The sequence below is a fragment of the Gambusia affinis genome, linkage group LG04, assembly GCF_019740435.1.
Source record: "Gambusia affinis linkage group LG04, SWU_Gaff_1.0, whole genome shotgun sequence".
Classification (NCBI taxonomy): Eukaryota; Metazoa; Chordata; class Actinopteri; order Cyprinodontiformes; family Poeciliidae; genus Gambusia; species Gambusia affinis.
In genome coordinates this window covers 16,403,776-16,423,864 of record NC_057871.1, presented here as the reverse complement: position 1 = coordinate 16,423,864, position 20,089 = coordinate 16,403,776, and the positions used below count along the sequence as shown (strand labels likewise).

Genomic DNA, 20,089 nt, shown 5'->3' with positions numbered 1-20,089 from the left:
AATTAGCACTTTGATTCCCTCAAAAGGTGTTGTCTTTGGAGTAAAACATGTCAACCACAAACTGAGAGAACTCCCAAAAAGTTGCAGCCCTGGGAGGGAGGACAAATATCGACGTTCTTACTTGATGTGTACATGCTTTTAATTTTTTCCTACATGTCCTCTTGCATACAGAAATGAAGATTTTGATCAGTAGGTTTCAATCCCAGTCTTCTGAGACCGACTTCCTCATTCCTCATTCTGAGTCTCTGCTCCAGTACACTTGATTTAAATTACTACATTATGTTCTCAGTAGGTAAACAAGTCATCCAGTAGCTTGTTGATCACACGTTTATCAGGTTGGGTATGTGGCAGCAGGGAAATGTCAAAATACAACAGTAAAATCATGAACAACAATTGATCCTGGGGACCAAAGTCGAAAGTGCTCCTCTGGGTTACCCAGTGAAAGATACTCTCTTTCACTGCCATCTTGACTTGTGTTCACACATCAGATTTTAGAGCTTAGCAAACCTGTTCCTTAATGTCTCAGCTTTTTACAATATGATGACTTCTTGTTTAATTACACCAATATATACATTTTTATTGTTCAGTTGTGGCTTAATTGTGATACAGATGTTACTACTTAAATGTAAAAAGAGTCTAAAAGGGGAATTAAATAGACTTTGTACCTATACAGAAAAGACTGGGAGCCTTTTCTAATAGCAAGTAGGAAAATAAGACTCTCGCTGCTATTGAAAGTTTATTTATGAGAGCACTCCTCTTTACACTACAGTGCTATTTTTGTCAAATTGATTCCATAAAGCCTGGGATGGGACAAGGCAGCAAATGTTTGATCATTTTTATACTTCAATTTACATTTTCCATAACTGTTAACACTATGTCATAAGAAGATTTCCTGTGTCGTTTTATAATTTTTTAAAAGTTTTCAGTCCCAAAGCTTTCAGGTTCAGCTGTTGGATTTATGCAGGATGTAAGCTCAAGAAGTAATTTAGTTGGATGCATGGGAAGTTGCATAATATACATCCGCAATATCACTTTTCCTCTTTGGTACCTGCACTTCCCATTCTCTTTAACTTGACGTATGTCATAGGATGATGTAATAGAAGATTAGCATAAAGGTGGTGACTTCTAAATAGCTCCCAATCTTTCAGGAGAGGATCAACAGAGCCTTGTGAAAGTATCCATGCCTCTTCTGAATATTTATTTTGATACAGAAAATAAATATTCTGCTACTGACTAAGCTTAGTGACTAGCTTAGTCAGTAGTCACTAAGCTACTGACTAAGCTATTGACGAATCCATCTGTGAGTAATTTATTTGTAAATTACTGCTGGTCTGTGAAGGCCACAGCGTAACGTAGGTCAAAAAACATAGCAGACAAGTCAGGGGTTAAGTTGGGGAGAATTTATAGAAGCACTTTTCACCTGTGAAAGAAAAAGAAAGCCATTATCTAAAAAAAAGCCAAAATGAATAAATTGATCCGCCGTTTGTCACAGGGGATTGGTCCGACATGCAGAATGTAATGTCTAGTGGAAGATTAACACCACACATCAGTCCAAATACCTCTCTACAGTGAATCCTGGTGGTGGCAGCATCATACTGATGGCATGCTTTTCTTCAGCAGGGACAAGGAAGCTGGTCAGAGCTAATAGAAATTCAGAAAAGACAAATGGACTACAATTCTGGAAGAAAATATGTTATAGAGGTTGCAAAAACCTGGAGACTGTGGATGAAGTTCATAAATGTCCAACCAGATTTATAGCAAAATTGTTTAGATGAATGGACCAGTTAAAGTCCAGGCTGGGGATTAACTGAGAATCTCTGTCAAAGCTGGAAAATTCATAATCTCAATAATTCATAAAGTCCTTGTATGCGAAGGAGAGTGTGAGATAATTTTGAGATACTTTAGTTGCTTAATGCTTGAAGACTTGAAGCTGTGGTTACATGAAACGGTGGTTCAGCAGAGTATTGATTAGCGGTCAGTTACAAATGCACCTCTCACTTTTCTGTTTTTTTTTGTTTTGTTTTGTTTGTTTGCTTAAAACAAAACATACTATTCTCCCATCAGTTCAATCAAAATTTAAATTTTTTCTGATCTATTGAGAAATGGAGAAAAACGGATTGAAGCTTGCAGCTCTTTTGTCACGGTTTATAAAAGTTCAAGAAGTATGTTGCTGTAAGGGGGATCATCCTCCTTAACATGCATAGATAGTCTCTGTGTTGCAGCACATTCGTTCTGCACATCACTGGTCCAAAGCAGAGTCATCCAACCACACACCACTGAGGAACAGACAGCTCTCAGTTCTCACCCAGAACGACAAGCTTGACTCCATCAGGGACCGTTTTACTCAAACGATGTGATGCAGATCAAGTGCTGGTTGAGATTAGGGAGGCATGACAGAGGGAGGGGCTGCTTTGTCACCACTTCCCATTTTTGCATTATTGACCTCATGTGGATCATGCAGTTCATCTGTGTGTGAGTGCGTGTGTGCGTGTGTGTGTGGGTGTGTAAGAGATGTGTTCTGAATGCACAATCATATGGCCACCTGCTTCCTTTTAAAAATCTCACCACTTCCTGTGTGCACTCAGCGAACATGCTTGTTGCATTAATAGGGAGTAAAGTGTGTGTGATGTTGAGAAGGAATCACTGCAGCTCTTACAGCTACTGCTCTCTGTGTGTACCCGTGTTTGTGTGTGTTGCGGTTTTGCTGTTTCCAGTACGCTAACATTAAGCCTTCTTTTTTCCTCATGTAATATTGCAATAAATAATGCATGCATAGCTCTTAAACTGTAGTTCTCAATTAGTGTTTCACATGGCAGCTCTCTTCTGCTGAGAATATCTGAAATCCTCTTCCTGTGAAGAATTAGTTTAGTAATTTAACGTTGCATTTATGAAAAAAAACTAAAAGGAATCTTCAGCAGTTATACGCTGCTGTATTGTCCCCCAGAAAGCATAAAAAAAGGAAGGCTGTCATTATGATTTTCATGGTAATTTCCCAGATTACAATATGCTAATGTGATAATTACAGTGGATGCTTGGCATTAATCAGCTTGTGCCGGCGGTGCTGTTGTGTTTACCGTCAGGATTATCATGGCTGGCAGTGACACGCTTTCTTTCACCAGATGATGTTCTTAGGCTAACGCACCGAGAGGCATTAGATGCACACACTACTTTGTGATTTATTTCTCTGCAAGCAGGAACTCCTAATTAGCCGAAGGAGGAATTATGTCGTAACAAGATTGGCGGAAATCCACCTGAGTGGCACCAATCGTACACGCCCGCAAAGTGCTTCAAAGAGGAGAGGGAAAAGTGTTTGATTCAACAAGAAGGAAGATAGTGGCACACCTTGCCACCGCTCTATTAGTTGAGACAATTTTTCTTTTTAATATCATTATTTATTCATGTGTGCAGAGCCACTCTTACAGCTATGTGTTAAATACATAATATAATGAGATCTGAGCTTCACCCTCCTTTTTTGGCCCTCTATTACAGAGCCTATTAATGAGTTATTGGACTTGTAGAGAGCAGCATATACAGCAATAAAGTGTTCCTATATAAATCTATGCAGCTCCATTACAAGAATATCTTTAAAGTTTAATAAGCTTTACTGGAAACTGCAGTTGAATGAGCAAAATGAAATAGTTTCCTCTTACGTTGTTTGGTATCTGTGACAAAACCTCCTATTTTGTTGTTGTTGTTATTGTATTTCATCAAGAATCTGTTGTTCTTGGTTGTGCATCACAAATCCTTGCCTGCTCTCTCTAGAGCAAAACTCCAGTGGTTTCACAGCACGAGGTGAAAGTTAGAATTTTTAAACTATAATACATCCAGCTTTGACTATTTCACAGCAGCTCAGCTCTAAGACACAGGTATAAACACTGTGTTTATACCTGTGCAGTTGTAGCAAGTCTAGCTGAATGGGGCTGAAGCTTACTCCAGTACCACTCTTCAAAGGTGTTTTGCATGCATCCCCTGGTCTAATGTGCCAGTTTTAAGCTGTTCATACGGCTCAGCAGCAACACTGGAAACTGAGGACTGAAACAGCCTACAACCGCTTTGAAATTATTGATGTTTTTGGTCAGAAGGACACAGATATTTGTAGGCTTGACTGATTTGCAAATGAAGATATTCATAGTGAAACATCTTCGTAGATTTGATGAGGCCGGATAGGTGGAGTGTGGAAAGAAAAATTGCGATGTGTGCACATTTAAATCCAGGTATTAGAAAGTGCTCTGTGGAGTCACTTATAAATCTGTATATAAATAAGCAGACTAGAGTGTGGATGGTGTCTTCAGCAGGAAATGAAGAGTCTTTATAGTTAGAATGTAGTTCATATTGTGTGGATACTATAATTTTAGCATCATCTCTGATATTCAAGTTTCTTTCCTTTTAATGACTGTTATTGTGGAGATGATGAACACACTTTAGTCTTTTATTGACAATAAATATATATATATATATATATTATATATATATATATATATATATATATATATATTATATATATATATATATATATATATATATATATATATATATATATATATATATATATATATAAGCTTGCTGTCACATACATTTTTAAGATTTATTAGTGGATGAATAAATCCTGTTTTTTTTTCTTACACAAATTGACAAAAACACTTTACTCTGTCACTTTTTTCTATTGATTGTCCAATCTCTTCCTCCTTGACTGCCTGATTTCCCTAAAGACTGACACAGAGGAGTTTTAGCTCTTTATATCTGTCTTTAAATTATTTTGTATTCAATTTAAAGAAATGCTCTTAGGTGTCCCTTTATCAAACAATTTTCTAATCTGAGACATTATATTACACGAGTACAGCCTAAAGCATTTGGAGATCAAGACCTAGATGACTGAAACTTAAACCAGGTCTCAAAATAGAGGCAGTTTTTGTGATATAAATATATATTTTTATCTGTATTTTATAAACTGATCTGGTGAGAATTTTAAACACAGTAATTTCATAAGTTTACATTGAAAATATCCTATGAGTGGCTAAAAATGCCTTGTTGAAATCAGAGATTAGAAAAGAACAGGCTGCTTAAGACATACAGAATGCGATCTCTAAACTCACAACATGTACAATTTTTATTTTTGTTGGTTCTTAAGAGTAAGAATTCTAATAATGATGCAGTTAATTTTAATTAATTTATTATGAATTGCTTTCCACTCAATCATCCATCATTTTTGTTTAATTGTCTTGTGCCTCTACTTGTAGTCATAAGTTATTTTACTTTCCTATCAAAATTGCTTTTTGATCCCCAAGCAGGTAATTATATTTTTGGTAGGAAGAATAGCATCTCTCACTGATTTCTCACCAGAATCAGGATTCACAATGAAATAAACATGCCACCACAGTCGGGATGATAAGAAAGAGTTTGTTAAGATCCAGCACTCATTAAAGTCTAGTCAGCTCTACAAACAAACTACGTATGTAGAAGTCCCATCAAACTTATCAGGAGTCTTTTGGAAAATTAGCCTTTAAAATAGTCAAGAGCTCCAAATATAATTAAAGTTTTACATTATGGGCACGCCTCCTCCATATCACACATTTGCAAGTATTGACTTCCCTGACCTAGGATGTAGAAATAGCTCCACAAGTTGGCTCCCAGAATAAACAGGGCGATTGTTTTCTATTCACAGATCGCCTGTTAAGGGGTGGAGAAAACTTCACCTGTTTCCTTAAACACTTTTTTTTTCTTTCATAAGAATCTGTGGCCAAATGTTTGCCTGGTGGAAAACTGTGATATGTAATTTGTGAAACAGGATATTCAGCTCGCCTTTTGTGCAGCAGTGGTGAAAAATGAAACAACTTTTATCGCTTAACAAGGGCTCCTAAGACAGCAAATGTTTTTGGTTTCAATGAGATGCTTTTTGTTTTGCCAGCCTCTTGTTTTTCAGTCTAAATTCATCATCGCTGTAATGCAGCTTAGAAACATTAAAAGCAGCTCTTCAGTCTGCAGGGACTGTGTTGAATAATCAATGCTGCAAGTCTTTATTAGAATGGGTTTGCTTATTGATACATTTCTGCTCTGACAGAAGTTAAAGGGGATTATGGGAATTGTTGTTTTCATGATTTTATTAGCAGTAAGTTGATGCCGAGTCTCACGAGGGCAAACAGCTTGCAAGAAAGACACCCGAGCAGACTAATGTAGATGGTGACTAGGTGCTAAAGCCATCACCTGTTGCACATTTGTGCTCAACACTCCATATGAACTGTCTTGTTTGCTTCAAAGATTAGATTTTTTTTTCCCTAAGTTTCAGTGATTCAGGTTTCACTTTGTAACTTTTCTATGTTTTTCCAGCTAATTTTGTCTGCAAACAACTTATGAGTTACAGATTGATACATCAAGGATTCTGGGCAGTCTGAAAACTTATGGAAAGGTCTGTATTTTCCACGCTACATGGATGAGTGTAGAAAGAAGAAATTGCAGAAATGTTTAAATTTTCAGACTTCAGAATTCCCTTTGACATTGATTAAAAGTTGTCTCCATGGGGTGGACGACTTGGACTTAAATCTTTAGCACTACATTTTGTGCTATTGTCGTGGTAATGATAAAAGTGATGATAAGAAGGATTTATTCTTTTTCTAGCTAACTGTATGAGAATTGTTAACCATGTATGTGTATTTATAACCTGGTGGGCAGGTCTGTGTCAGTCCTCTCTCACAGCAGAGCATGAAAGGCCAGTGGCTGATTTTCAGATTTTTCTGGAAGTAGATATGGTGGATAATATTGTTTCTTCATGTAAACACAGAGCAGATTTAGCGGTGGACTATAGTTGCACTCATTCATTTTTTGTTTTGCTAAATTTAGTTTTCGACCTAAAACATGTTTCGTCATTTTCAGTCACTGATTTTACACTAATGTGTTCCTTCAGTCTCGCCCCCCCTTCCATCACAACCAACATCAGAGAATCAAAGTGTAATATTGAAAGCAATGCCCACTCTGATAGATGAGAGCAAGATTTGTTTTTAAAAAAAAATCTGTGTCAATATACCAGCGTCTTTCTCTCTGTGTTGTTTATTTCCAAAGAGAACTGGTCAGGTAGTGGAGGAGCTTGAATAAAAAGCTGTTTTGGAGCTCAAAGCCAGACAGACTCCCCGTTGAGATCAGTTACCTGATGTATTTGCAAATGTGAAACCTGCTCTGGATGGATTTACACCAACTTCCTTCTGCTAGTCAAAATAAATCTCCAAACAGCTTTTGACCTGTTGTATATCTGTTCAGGTTGCAGCCATCAATCCCAGCCACCCACTCGCACAGATGCCGCTTCCACCCTCCATGAAGAACTGCATCCAACTGGCTGCATGTGAGGCAAACGAGCTGCTACCCATGAACCCGGACCTCCCTGCTGACCTGTTCACCTCCTGCCTCACCACACCCATCAAAATCGCACTTCGATGGTAATGACTCACACTTTCCTGTCCCTTCTGTCAGACAGATCTTTCTCTCAGAATGATGAGGTTTTTTTTTAAAAAAGGGTCTCTTTAATGATCCTCCGATCACTCTTTAATTTAATTCTTGCGTATTATTTTTATTTACTTTAACTGTTAACAAGACAAGTTATGTTCCTGACTATTGTGCAAAAGGGGCAAAATTTTTTGTTTTATCTATTCTATTTTATTTTCATATTTGCCAATCACTGCCTCGGCTCACTGTCAAGCACGCTGTGCACAGAGAAGCTATTCCTCCGAGCTGCTGCTCAGTATTCAGCTGATGAGGAATATTCAGCTGTGATGAAAAATGTAGACCGACACCATCTGCAGTGATGCAGGGGTGATCATTCCCACAGAGAAAGCTTCAGCAAAAAAAAAAAAAAAAAAAAAAAAAAAAAATGGAATAGGTGGAAGATATTCAGGCTTGGCTGATACAGTGGCCTGATGTGAATTCACTACGATGCATCATTCAAAAGACTGTAATGATGGAAGTTTGAGCTGAAGCTCCGGAGCACACAGGTTGCATCACACACACATCAGCTGTGAATGTGTGGTTTACATCAGCTAATAGCAGCACGCAAACCCAGGCTTTGAATACTGTAGCAAAGAACAAATTATTTATGTTTAAAATCATTCTTTTTTTACGTGATGTTGGCTCACAGTTGTCATACAAGTCTAACAGCTTGCTATACAAATGTTACGTAAAAGCATCAATATCATGTTTTCACAGGCAATTATATGGTGTCATCTCATTCTGCTGCATTTATGAGCACTTTTTAACAGCATTGTAATATCTACCAGACATAGTGTGTTACTTTCATGGATTTTGAAAGTCTTTCATCAGCTGATGCCAGCCTGGGTAAATTCATTGCAATACTCTAGTGTTTTTGTACCCCTTTCTTTCTACCAATCCAAGTACAGGGTTCCTATGCAGTGTGGAAAGGCTTGGTATTTTAGCATTAGCAGGTCTCCCCCATAACATGCTGTCTAATGTGTTCCACACATCAGCTGGGGTTAACCTCATCTCCACCAAAAACCGAAAAATGCTTGATCAAAGCACCTGCAGCCACAACTAAGAGAACTAGAGAAGACAATGTGAAGAGGTGCACAGCCATGCTCACACAAATAATTGTTCTGATTAATATTAACATTTGTCATTAACATTAATATTAACATTTTGTTGTCTCCTGGCAGAGCAGCATGTCTTATATGAGCTGAGCAATGAGAATAGGAGTAATCTGAAGCGTCTCCCTCCCCCATGTGTCTGTGCTCAGTCATTACTCACTGGGTTTAAGAGATTTCCACTCTCATGGAAACTGTAAAAAGGAGGTGATCAGCTCATCATTAATGCACCTCACCGCCTGCCCATATACAGTCTCTATCTGCTGCATTCAAAGTCCCTTTGGTGCCATAAATCAGTACTTCCCTGGACCTTTTTTTGCATTTTAATGACTGATTTCACTTTGTAGACACTGAAAGTCACAGGGACTATTTAACAAATTTTCCCTTAAATTTCAAACTTTTTTAAAAGCATGTAAGTGGGAATGGCATGTTGCCTTCAGGGGGTGTCATACACCTAGACAAATGTTTCTGCTCTGCCACAAATGTTCAAGAGTTTTGTTCATCTTCCTCTGCTCCAAATCCACCTCCTGCCATGACCTTCAGCATAATGAGGTCTCACTTCTGTGTCATTAATATTGATCAGTTGCCAGCATTCACTTTCATGAAACAGGTTGCTGAGAGGCTCTTGGATGTTACTGGCTGAATTAATCCTTAAAAAGATTAATATTATGGTGCTCATGGCAAATTTGGGCCTGATCCCGTCTATCAAAGCCCCTGTCGAGGTCAGGTTTGTGTTTCTTGTCAAGCCTCAGGCTTGGCATCAAGGAACACTTTCAGTTGACTTCAGCTTAGTTTAGTCTAGAAGTATAAAATCAGTTCATTTACTCTAACTAGTCATATAAGTCTTCAAAACTAAATATGTACTTACTGAGGATTGATGCACTCACATTTATTCTAGATTTTGTTATATACAAGAAATTAGAGCTGCTACAATTATGTTAGTCATAATTTCTCGACATTAACAATTTTTTAAAACTGTAGTATTGAAAAAACATGGTCAATGAAAAGTGAGCGATGTGGATTTTAATGAGCCACGAATTTACTTCAAATTTGCAACTTATTAGCCAAAAAACTAAAGCAAAAGTTTCTGAACAGCCAATAAAATCCAATATGCTAATCAGCTGTGAGGCTCCCCTACACCCGAAATGGCTCAGATTTACTATGTAAAAAAGCTGAATTCAAACACAAAGCTTACCGTTTTGAAACCTTAGAAACTGTTATTTAAAGCATTGGATGGTTTCTTCATGACTTCATCCAGTATATTTTGCCAAAAAAAGAATCACTATTTTCTCAGGAATTGGTGTTTTTTTTGTCAGAGTTGTTGTTCCCCCCTCTCCTCTGCTGACTTGTTCTGACAATTTTATGAATTTTCTAATGGTGCACTCATTTCTGTTTTCTGGTTGATCACTGATCTTTAAAAAACTGATCTATCGATTCCAGTTTTGGCATTTAGCAACTGTCGCAAACGTTGCTAAATATAGCAAGAAAGTCGCTGAGTTGGCCACAGTGGGCTGAATATTGTTAACTGCGAACGTCATGACCTGATGGCTGGGTCTATCAGTCAGCCTTCTCTCACAGCAGATCAATAGAGCCCAGTGGACGATTTTTAGACATTTGCAGAGGTAGATAAGATCAGTAGATAAGATCGGCTTCACATTTAAGTATCAACCGGTCACAGATTTCCCAAAATTAAGGAAATCAGGGCCGATTGATCAGTTCACCCCTAGAATTTCCTTTTTCCTGAACTTTTTAATAAGACACGGAGTCAGTTTATGAGAGATTTTCAGTGTTTTTAAAGTGTGGATCTGTCTAAAGTATATACTTCATCCTCACTCAAATATTTAGATGATGACAAACTGGAGATTTGGATTTCCTAGGAAACAGTATCAGCAACAAGCATGAAAAGCAGACAGACATGACGCAGAGAACAGATAAAGTGTTTTTGTTTCTTACAGGCTTTTGAAAACAATCCTTCTCCCTGTAGAATAATAATTTATTGAAATGTTTAGAGAAATTGTTGACTGATTAATGCTGTGCCTGCATTCATCTCAGTTTAATTTAATTTCATTGTAGATGTTGTTCAAACCGGGATGAATGTAATTTACACCAGACAAACTACTAAACAATACATACAATTAAACCGTAATTGAAAATATTTGTAAGTTGCGTGGAAATATTGGTCTCCACTTTTTGCATTCTGTGTCAAGTGGATTAATGGATTCTTTATTTCCTTAGAGTTGCACTTTTGCTAAAGCCATTTTTCTTTGTTTCTAGTTGGGTCTTATAATATTTAATTTTTAAAAACAGAAATAGTTAATTCTACTTAAAGCTGTATATTCAAATCTTTGTTCCCATTGGCTCTCACGTGCTAAAATATATTGTATAACAATGAAGTAAAATGTATTAAAGCTGCATTTTTAATGATTAAAAAAAATTATTCAAACAATTTGTGGTTAAATTAATGGGGGCTGGGAGGGAAATGCGTCATTAGAATGTTCCTTGAAGGAACACAAAATACATCATTCTCCTTGCAGCCAGGATGTTTGGTCTCAGGGAAATTATGGATGCATTTTTTTTATCATAAGTAATTTTGTGCTGCATATCACATGAATAATTAGTAGTAATCGGCCTTCCCATGCTAAAACTGTAATCATTTCAAAAATACACATTTCTAGGGCTTTGCAAATACATTTATTCTGTAGCATAAACAATATTATTTTGGATTCCTAATCAAGATAAATATCCACAGTTAAAATGTTAAAGCATAGAAAACAACTATTCCTTTGACACAAGATTTAGATTTCGTTCCTCTCCTTCACTTGCACCTTCTGTGCACAAAGTAATGTAAACACGATGCATTTCCAGCCTTTAATTGTTGTCCTCTGTATGCTTCCTTTTCCCCCTTGCCGTTAATTTTATAATATTGTCTAGAACTTGAGATTTGAGGATTGAGATGTGCGGAGACAACAAGCAAGGAAGGGATGGGCTGCGGAAGTTTAGCGAGGTTAGAGTGGGAGGATGAAGAAACGCACTGATGTGCTGGCTTACCTTCACTTTAAAACTTTAATGAGATGCATTGAGGGAAAGATGATGGGGGTTTGCACAGAGAGGAGAGGTTGGGCAGAGCCAGGCAGGGAGGGTGCATGTGTACCTTTCATTGCTCAGCTGAGCAGAAAATCATTACTGATGGAGCGGCATCTTCAAGGGATTTCCCCGCCGCTGCAGCGAGTGGGGAGGAATGTGGAGAAGGTGTGTGTGTCTGAAAATAGAGGTGGGGGAGCAAAGTGGCACAGGGGAGAACGGAGAAAGAAGCACTGATGGGGGAATAAAAAATCAGGGTGCAGATCAGCCATCCAGTGGAGGTTCTCAGGGGGCTGTCATCTTGAGGGTCCTGCTGGTCCGTCAACCAGTTTGGTTCAAAGTGAAATATCACCACCTCTGTCACACTGATTGCTTGGAAATGTCAGGTTCCTGATTCCACTTGACTTTCAGTGATCCCCACCTTATGTTTTCATCAGTCACCATCAGCTTTCAGAAACCTCTGGATTTAAAAAAAACTAAACTATCAATCATTGTGGGACAATGATGCTTTAAGATTTTAGAACTCAACGCTTTAATACAGAACTCCTTTTCTCCATTGTTAACCTATATTATACAAGGGAGTACACTCTGGAGAGCGAGACAGCCATGCTTGTACAGGAAGAATATGTAAGCTTTCGGGCCGTGCTGTGGTGGCGCAGGTGGTTAGCACGCCCCACGTTTGGAGGCCTTAGTCCTCGACACGGACGTCGCAGGTTTGACTCCCGGTCCCGACGACCTTTGCCACATGTCTTCCTCCCTCTCCTCACCCTCCTTCCTGTCTGCCTACTGTCGCAAAAATACGAGCCACTAGCGCCGCAAAAAAACTCTTCGGAGAAGAAATTGGGAAAAAGATTTTGTAAGCTTCATTCAGAAATAGCCTGGGATTCAGACTCAGGACAATAAGGATTTTTCACATGCATTCATACATTTAAAAAGGTTCAGATTATTACTGTCAGATTATGAAACAGACATGCACATCAACATTTGTTTAATATTTCATGAGCCCAACCTTTTCAGCAGCTATAACTTTCTGAATGGATAACAACTAGGGTTAATATCTCCTTTTGGTGTAGAGTAGATCCAGAAAACAACAAACTACTAAAGCTTAAAGTCTTATATTAATTTATAGAGGAGCTGGAAATAAGTCCCCTGATCTTCAGAGCACACTAATGACCATTCAAGTGAGAATCCAGAATACCCACAAGTCATAATAAATGGCATTTCAATTTTCATGACAGACTTCTAATGCACTACACTAAAGTTGTCAAGGAAATTGTCAAAAACATTTTACCTAAACTAGCGAGGGGTTGGGCCTGGTGGATATAAGTTGCTGACACATTGTGACTTTGTCGAGTTAATTTGCCTGAACATGAAACACTTGCAGATTATTTTGTCAGCAGGTGTTGCATTGCTGGGTGGATTAATGAGGACAAACCATTGATGCTAATAAACCCATAGATTCTGTTGCAGCAATCCAGAAGACTAAAATATAGAATAACAAGCCACATGACGTTACACTAATTTAATCAGCACTAAATTACTATAAAGTCTTAACCACTGACCAACTTTGTCTTGATACGCTGCATCTCACAGTTCAGTTACTCAAAGAAGCCTTTTTAAAATGCCATATCCGAAAACTTTTCCCAATCTGACCCTCCGCCGTCTTGTAGATGAGTACGGCAGCTTCAGATTGTTGAGACAGCAGACAGCTTTGCCTTTATTTGGTGCATTATGAAGCCAAAGTGCTTCCACACACAGCCGCTCAGATTCTTTGTTCTCACAATTATCAGACTCCACACAAAAGCCTCTTGTCCTCCATCTTGCATTAATGAACAAGAACAGCAATTTCCTCCCTCACAGGCATTTGGCCACCATCATTACCATTACAGTGTTTTATTCTCCTATTGCTCTGAGCTTCTATTTTCAAATTGGATTACAATAAACAGGCGTCTTTGCCTTCAACACTAATGACGATTTCTTTTATTCTAAGGTCCTTATTGTGTCAATTAATGTGAATGTGTGTTGGTGTCAGCACCTGTTAGGCATCAGCATGGTGATTAGAGAAAGAAGAAAAAGCACAACTAGAGATTCTGAGATGGTTATGAAGAGCTAACTACATAATGATCTGCTGTCAGACAAAATTTAATCAGTTAGAAAAGATTCCAGCTGCCAAATGAACCCCTTGCTTTCTTCATTGTAGCTCTAACACGAACAGTTCTCCAAATGCTAATCCCGCCTCTGGGATGCTGCTTTTCCTGACGTGTGTGGGGGGGAAAAAACATGCATCATATTGATGCTGTTATTGGGGGTGTCAGCCATGAAATTTTCCTTGGCTAGCCGCTGTACATTTTGGATAGATAATAGAGGTTTTAAGTAAGATCTCATTAGCTAACATTGTTTGAAGCCAGAAAACCAGGGACACGGATATGATTGAACAGGAAGTGGAGCGGGAGCTTGGGCAAATGCAAACATTACAATACAACCTCATTATGTTCATTGAGAACAATTGCTGCTCTTCCTTCTAATTCCAGGATCTGTGGAAGAAACGGGGGAAATCAAGCTTTCACAGGAGTGCACACACACACCCCCCTGTAATTTTATTCAGGAGCCCTGACTTTAATAACAGAAATGTAAATTACTTGTAAAATGTTGACACATTCATCTTCTCCCTCTTGTCTCTTGATGTGGGATGAACCACAGAGAAAACGGTTACGTAACGCTGCATAGGCTTTAGCTGACGAGTTTCTTGAGGCTTGTGTGGATTTGAAGAGAGCAGCAGGTTTACCTCAGAAAACCTCGTTATGCATACTGATAGAAAAAGACTTGTGTCTTGGGGTTTCTGTGCTCAAGTTTGCACTCATACAATATATTTTGGAAGAAACCCATTTTTAATCTCCTGACTGTGTTTCTGGAAAGTGGCAAATATGTGGACTTGTACATTATTTCCATATCTGATGGCACAAGCACACTTGCAAAATACCTGTGCCATAACATAGAAGCTAAACCTTTTCATTTTACATGAGGAAGATCTTTACAGTAACAAAAGACAAAAAAGCACCACTGTATTTCTATCAACATGATTCAGCATTGGCATGGTGCGCTCAGTTTATTGTACAATGTTATTTTTTTGTCACACATGATGATTTGCATGCAAATTTTATTTTGTTCTGACCTGAGCATCTTCTCGCATGAAAACTGCCCCCTACGTATCTAAAGGCAAACTCTAAATGATTCAGTATAAGGCTTTCCTGCAGCAATGGTTTCTTCCTGCTTCTTTTTCTCAAAATACCAGATTTGTAGAGTCTCCACTTGAGCCACAGATCTGTGCAGCTCCTCTTGAGTTACTTTTTACATTTTGGCTGCCTCTCAGATTAATGCTGTCCTTTGTAGTTTTTCTATTTTGTTTCTGTTTTGAGATGAGGAATTGCTCAGTGAGATCTTCAAAGCTTAGAATATCATCATATAACTTAATCTTGTCTTGTCTACTGTCTTTCTTGATCTTAATGATTCTGTTTGTACACTAAAGTTGTCTAACAAACATTCAAAGTCTCAACGGCACAATTGTAGTCAGTGCTTAAGCTACACATAGGTGGACGGGGCTTTTGCGGTAACTCAGGAGACAAAGCCCAGGTTCACCTGCCAGCCCTTCCAGTCCATATAGCACTGATGGGAGACGACGGCTGATTGAAGGGGTAATGAGATGTAGAAGGCATCCGGCTCAGCAGGGACTAGAAGAGACACTGTCCCTCCCACTCCTCTCCTGTCTCTCACCCTGGGAGCAGTATTGTCATTACCTCACATTGGGTCCACTTAATTTCCCTCTTCAAAGTTTAATATGTACATGCTCACTTTCTCGCCTCTGCACTTATCGCCCACACATTTGCTCAGCCTTTATTCACCAGTCCAAATTAAGTTCAGCCATCATTGCTCTCCATCTGTAATAATCCTTCAATTTCCTCATTATTTGTGCCCAGCAGCCCGTCTGCTCTTCATCCGGCTCATTTTTTTGTGTGTGTTCTTCTCAATGCAGGTATATTAATGTACCGGTCATAAATGTGACGCCTCCTTTTTGGGTGTTTTATTGGCTTTGATGTGTCCTAAAGTTCCAGTTTTTGTTCGTCATAGCATGTACTTTGGTACCATTTAATGCTGTTAAAGTTACATTAGGTAAGTTTTGCCAAAATTATGTTTTTACCTTTTTGTAAAACTGTCTTTATTGTGACATTAGACGATAACCTGTGAAAATCTCAAACTCGTCTGCCTTCTCCATTGCATTTTTGCATAAAGCAGTAGAATCACATGTCAGAGGAACTCAATTTTGTTTTCTTTTTATAAAAGTTACCTACTTCAGCTTTAAGGACCCCACACTGTGGCAAGAACATTATTCCCACATCACCAGCCTGACTTGTTGATACAAGATCGGATGGCTTCCATGTTGCTTACTGTTGCATCTGAATGTTTTCTAATGTCACTTTCCATGGGATCTATAAACATTTCCAACTCTGTTTCCTGTTGGTCTCTTTTGTATATTCAGGTGGAGTAAATAAATCCTTCTCAAAATGGTGTATTCATCCCTTTTTACAACTCTGCTGGCACTGATCAGATATCAGCAGGTCAGGATTAAGCCTTCCCAGACACTGACTGTAGTTTGAAACAGGATCAGTAAACTAAGCTGGTGATCTTTCCAGAATGATGAGATGCACAAAAGTATTTGAATAGTTAAACTTTCTTCTGGAGCAATGAACCTCTACGGAGACTCAGAAAACAGCGGAGGACGGAGCAAACAATAGTTGACATAGCAGCAAAAACAAAGTGGTTGCATTGTAAGACTACTTTAGAACTGACTTTAGCACTGAAGCTAGTTTGGCTATATCGTGTTTTCTGCATGACCGTTGAATGATTAGCAACGGTCAAAGCTTAAAAGAGCTTCACTTGTTTTTGTTTTTGTTGGGGGTTTTTTGGAGTACCTTCAAGCAAAGTGACTCTGCCGAGGACTTTTAATAAATGTTACTTTAATTAGCAGCTGCTTGAGTGGATGTAGCATCAAGGTGAGTTACATTTATTCAAAAACCCACTACTTTTCAATGTAATAGAGTAGTAACTATGAGACATTTAAAAGGCTCCCTCACCTGATGCACCTTTTTATACATGTTATGTCAACAGTTTAGTTACTTTAGTTACTACTTTATTAAATATTTGTTAAATTTCCTTTAAGTTTTATGGACTAAATATTGTCTTTTGTAGCTGTTGTTAAGCAACCTTTTCACTCACTGTGTTCCTCTGCTTGTGCTTCTTTTTAATTCCTGAATCTCATAACTAAATGCTAAAGGCATTGTGCCAAATTGTTTTTTCTAATTTTGATATTGCAGAGAGCAAAGACAGCAGAGCTGAAGCTCAAACAGCCAAGTTGAATGAATCATAGTGCTCTGATCATAGTGCGTGCCTCGAATTTCAGAGTCTGTTTTTGATCATATGTGAAGACAAACATGGCTTTTCATAAAGCCAGGATAAAGTCAGCTTGTGGATCAAAATCTTTATATGTATGAATGGATGAAATGCCACCGGTTGCTTCTGACCTCCCATCATGGATTCCTCTTTTTGCCTTTTTTTGTCTTTTGTCGTCTTTCGTGGAAAGGCTCTGACGTCTCGCTGCACTGAAAATTGATTCCAACTCCCTGACGAAACCTTTATTTTTGTTATTTGTAACGTCAGCCTCTCTGTTTTTGTCCTCTCTTAATTCTGAATCATTTGTTGTTTATGTGTGGAGACTTATAGATTTCATTTTGTGCCAAAACATACAAAAGCGTAAACAAAGCCTTTAATCTTGAGCTATAATATCCCTGTGGCAAAAAGATTATAGACATATGTTTGTGGGAATTGATATTACTTGTCTGTGGTATTTTTTATTAGACCAGATTGTGCATTGTTGCGACTTTTAATTAACATGCTTTTGACCAGAGAGACCGTAGAGCAAGTTGTTGCGATGACATCTTTCCTGCTCTTGGCTTCAGGAGTGTCAGACTCACTCAAGACCCCGGCTGATCTTTGAAGAGTCAGAAAGTCGTGCTGCTGTCATGTGGGAACTCATTATTCTTCAGGAACAGAAGGAATTGTAGTGCAGCAGCCTTCGTCACAGCCAGTCAGGGAGGATCAGATCCTGGATACGTTGTTTTTGGGCATTCGTGAGTCAGTTTGACATTCAGATATGAGTCCGAAGATGATGGCAGCTCCGGATTCTGCTCAGCAAACTAGAATCACTCACTCCCATGAAGACATTATTTATAATTGGGGATCTGAGAGCTGTCTATAAAAGTAAGATCAGTGATGTCAGTAACGCGTTAATTTGTAACACGTTACTGACGTCGGACCACATTTTTCAGTAACGAGTAATCTAACGCGTTGCTATTTCAAATCCAGTAGTCAGACTACAGTTACTTATCAAAATCATTTTTGCGTTACTGTGCGTTACTATCTTCTTTTGTTATTTAATCGTATTTCCTCTACGCGTCTTGTCGAGTGACCAACGTCTCTAATGTAAACAATGGAGGGAGATGCACATTTTGTTGGTGGAAGAACTGGAACTATTTTGAGTTTCTGTCGCCAAGTCCGATTATTACAAGCGGCTTTGGGCTTCATTTTTTTAAAGTCGCTTGCAGATTTAATGAGCGGCGTGTTGCGCCTTTTTGGGCTCGTTTTTGAACGTGAAGTTTCTCATTTGGACCACACAAATTACTCACGTTTTTTATTTTTTTTTTACTGTTTTTTGTACAATCTCCTCTTCAGTTCAACCTTATCAGTGGGGACACATTGTTGATGTTACCATTATAAAATAAATTACAATTAAGTATTGGCAAAGTTCAATGTGATTTTCACAGGAGGCGGAGTGTTGTTGTTAGCTGCTGCTGAAAGTAACTAAAAAGTTACTTTCCAAATCAAGTAGTCAGTAATCTAACTAAGTTACTTTTTCCAGGAGTAATCAGTAGTCTGATTAAAGTTACTTTTTCAAAGTAACTATGCCATCACTGAGTAAGATGCAGCTTTGACTTAGGAGCAATATCCGCCCCCAAATATCTATTTCCCCTTTTCAGTTCCTTTGAAGATATGTTTAATTTTCAGATCAAAAAAACTTACTGTACAAGTGTTCTACCCGGGTGTGCTGTGGTGGCGTAGGGAATAGCGCCACCCATGTTTGGAAGCCTTCAGTCCTCGACGCGGCTGTCGCGGGTTCGACTCCCGGACCCGACGATATTTGCCGCATGTCTTCCCCCTTTATTCCCCCTTTCCTGTCAGCCTACTTTCATATAAGGACACTAGAAAAAAAAAATAATAATAATAAAAAAGAAGTGTTCAACCCTTTGTCATAAGCAAATCACATTGCTGGATTATATTGATGTATTTTGCACATCTCATTTCTGTTTCTACATGACTGCATGCTTTTTTGTAATTTATTTTCCATTTGGCTTACATGTTTGGTTTTTATATTTTCTTCTGCTCTCTTTTGAGATGCCACAGAAAGTTCTGTTTTGTCCAACTGTATTAGCAATCATTTGGCATTTACTCTGTTCTTCTAATAGAAAATGTTTTTTGTGATGATAATCCTGGCTGTGAAGCACACTTGTGTAGTTTTTGGCAGACATGGAATAAACCAGAAGCAAATAAAATGTGATGATTTCAGCTTCTGGATCAAGAGTCCTTTTATAGGCTTTTGAATACTAATTCAATATTTTTAAGCAAAAGAAAAAAAGACATTGTTTTTGTACATTTTTTTGCCTTTACATTTTCTGATGCTGTCTGTCACTTGTTAAGTTGATGTTTAAAGAGATGGTATTTTGTATTTTCCAGGTACATTTTATAGGTTAAAATAATTATATTAACTTCATATGCCATTAAAATAATATACAGATCAAAAACAATTTAAAAGAAATATGACTTGACATCAGGAGCCATGTTTCCATTACAAATGCATGTTAAGATTTGTTGCTATTCTGCTAATGTAGAAAAAAAATAACAATTTTCAATTGCAGTGTTTCTATTAAATAAAAATGCAATTAAAATTATTTGAAAATAAATTAGTTTATGCAATAAATAATTAAAAAATATGCCACACTATGGTCCCCCTCCCACTTCCTGTTATCTTCATCATTTCTTGTAGTAGTAACATCTGGTCTTTGATCACAACTCGTGTAATACGCAAAAAGTGTTTCCATTGGAGTTCAATGAAATACATACATTTTCATAAAGGTGAATGAGGTGAAAATTCAGCGTAAAAACTTTATCAAAAAACATTGTCTTTTCAAAACATTTTGTGTTCCCATTAAGAAAATTTATTTTAGAAGTTTGAATTTACGCAATTTTCTGTGCTATGGAAACACAGCGAGTCATATCTGACATCTTGAAATTAGTCTCTGTCTCTTTAAGAACCTCTCACC

General features: G+C 38.0%; 1 protein-coding gene across 5 annotated transcripts in view; it reads left to right on the top strand.

Moving 5' to 3' along the window:
• Positions 1 to 20,089, top strand: part of rptor (regulatory associated protein of MTOR, complex 1) — a 139,924-nt gene that overhangs the window by 43,286 nt on the left and 76,549 nt on the right. For all 5 annotated transcript variants that reach the window (XR_006370320.1, XR_006370321.1, XM_044113284.1 and 2 more), the window contains exon 7: positions 7,249 to 7,424. Coding sequence is in view for 3 of the 5 variants with exons in the window: in XM_044113284.1 (XP_043969219.1) it covers positions 7,249 to 7,424 (176 nt within the window). In the remaining 2 variants the exon portion in view is untranslated. The remainder of the gene's footprint in view (positions 1 to 7,248; positions 7,425 to 20,089) is intronic.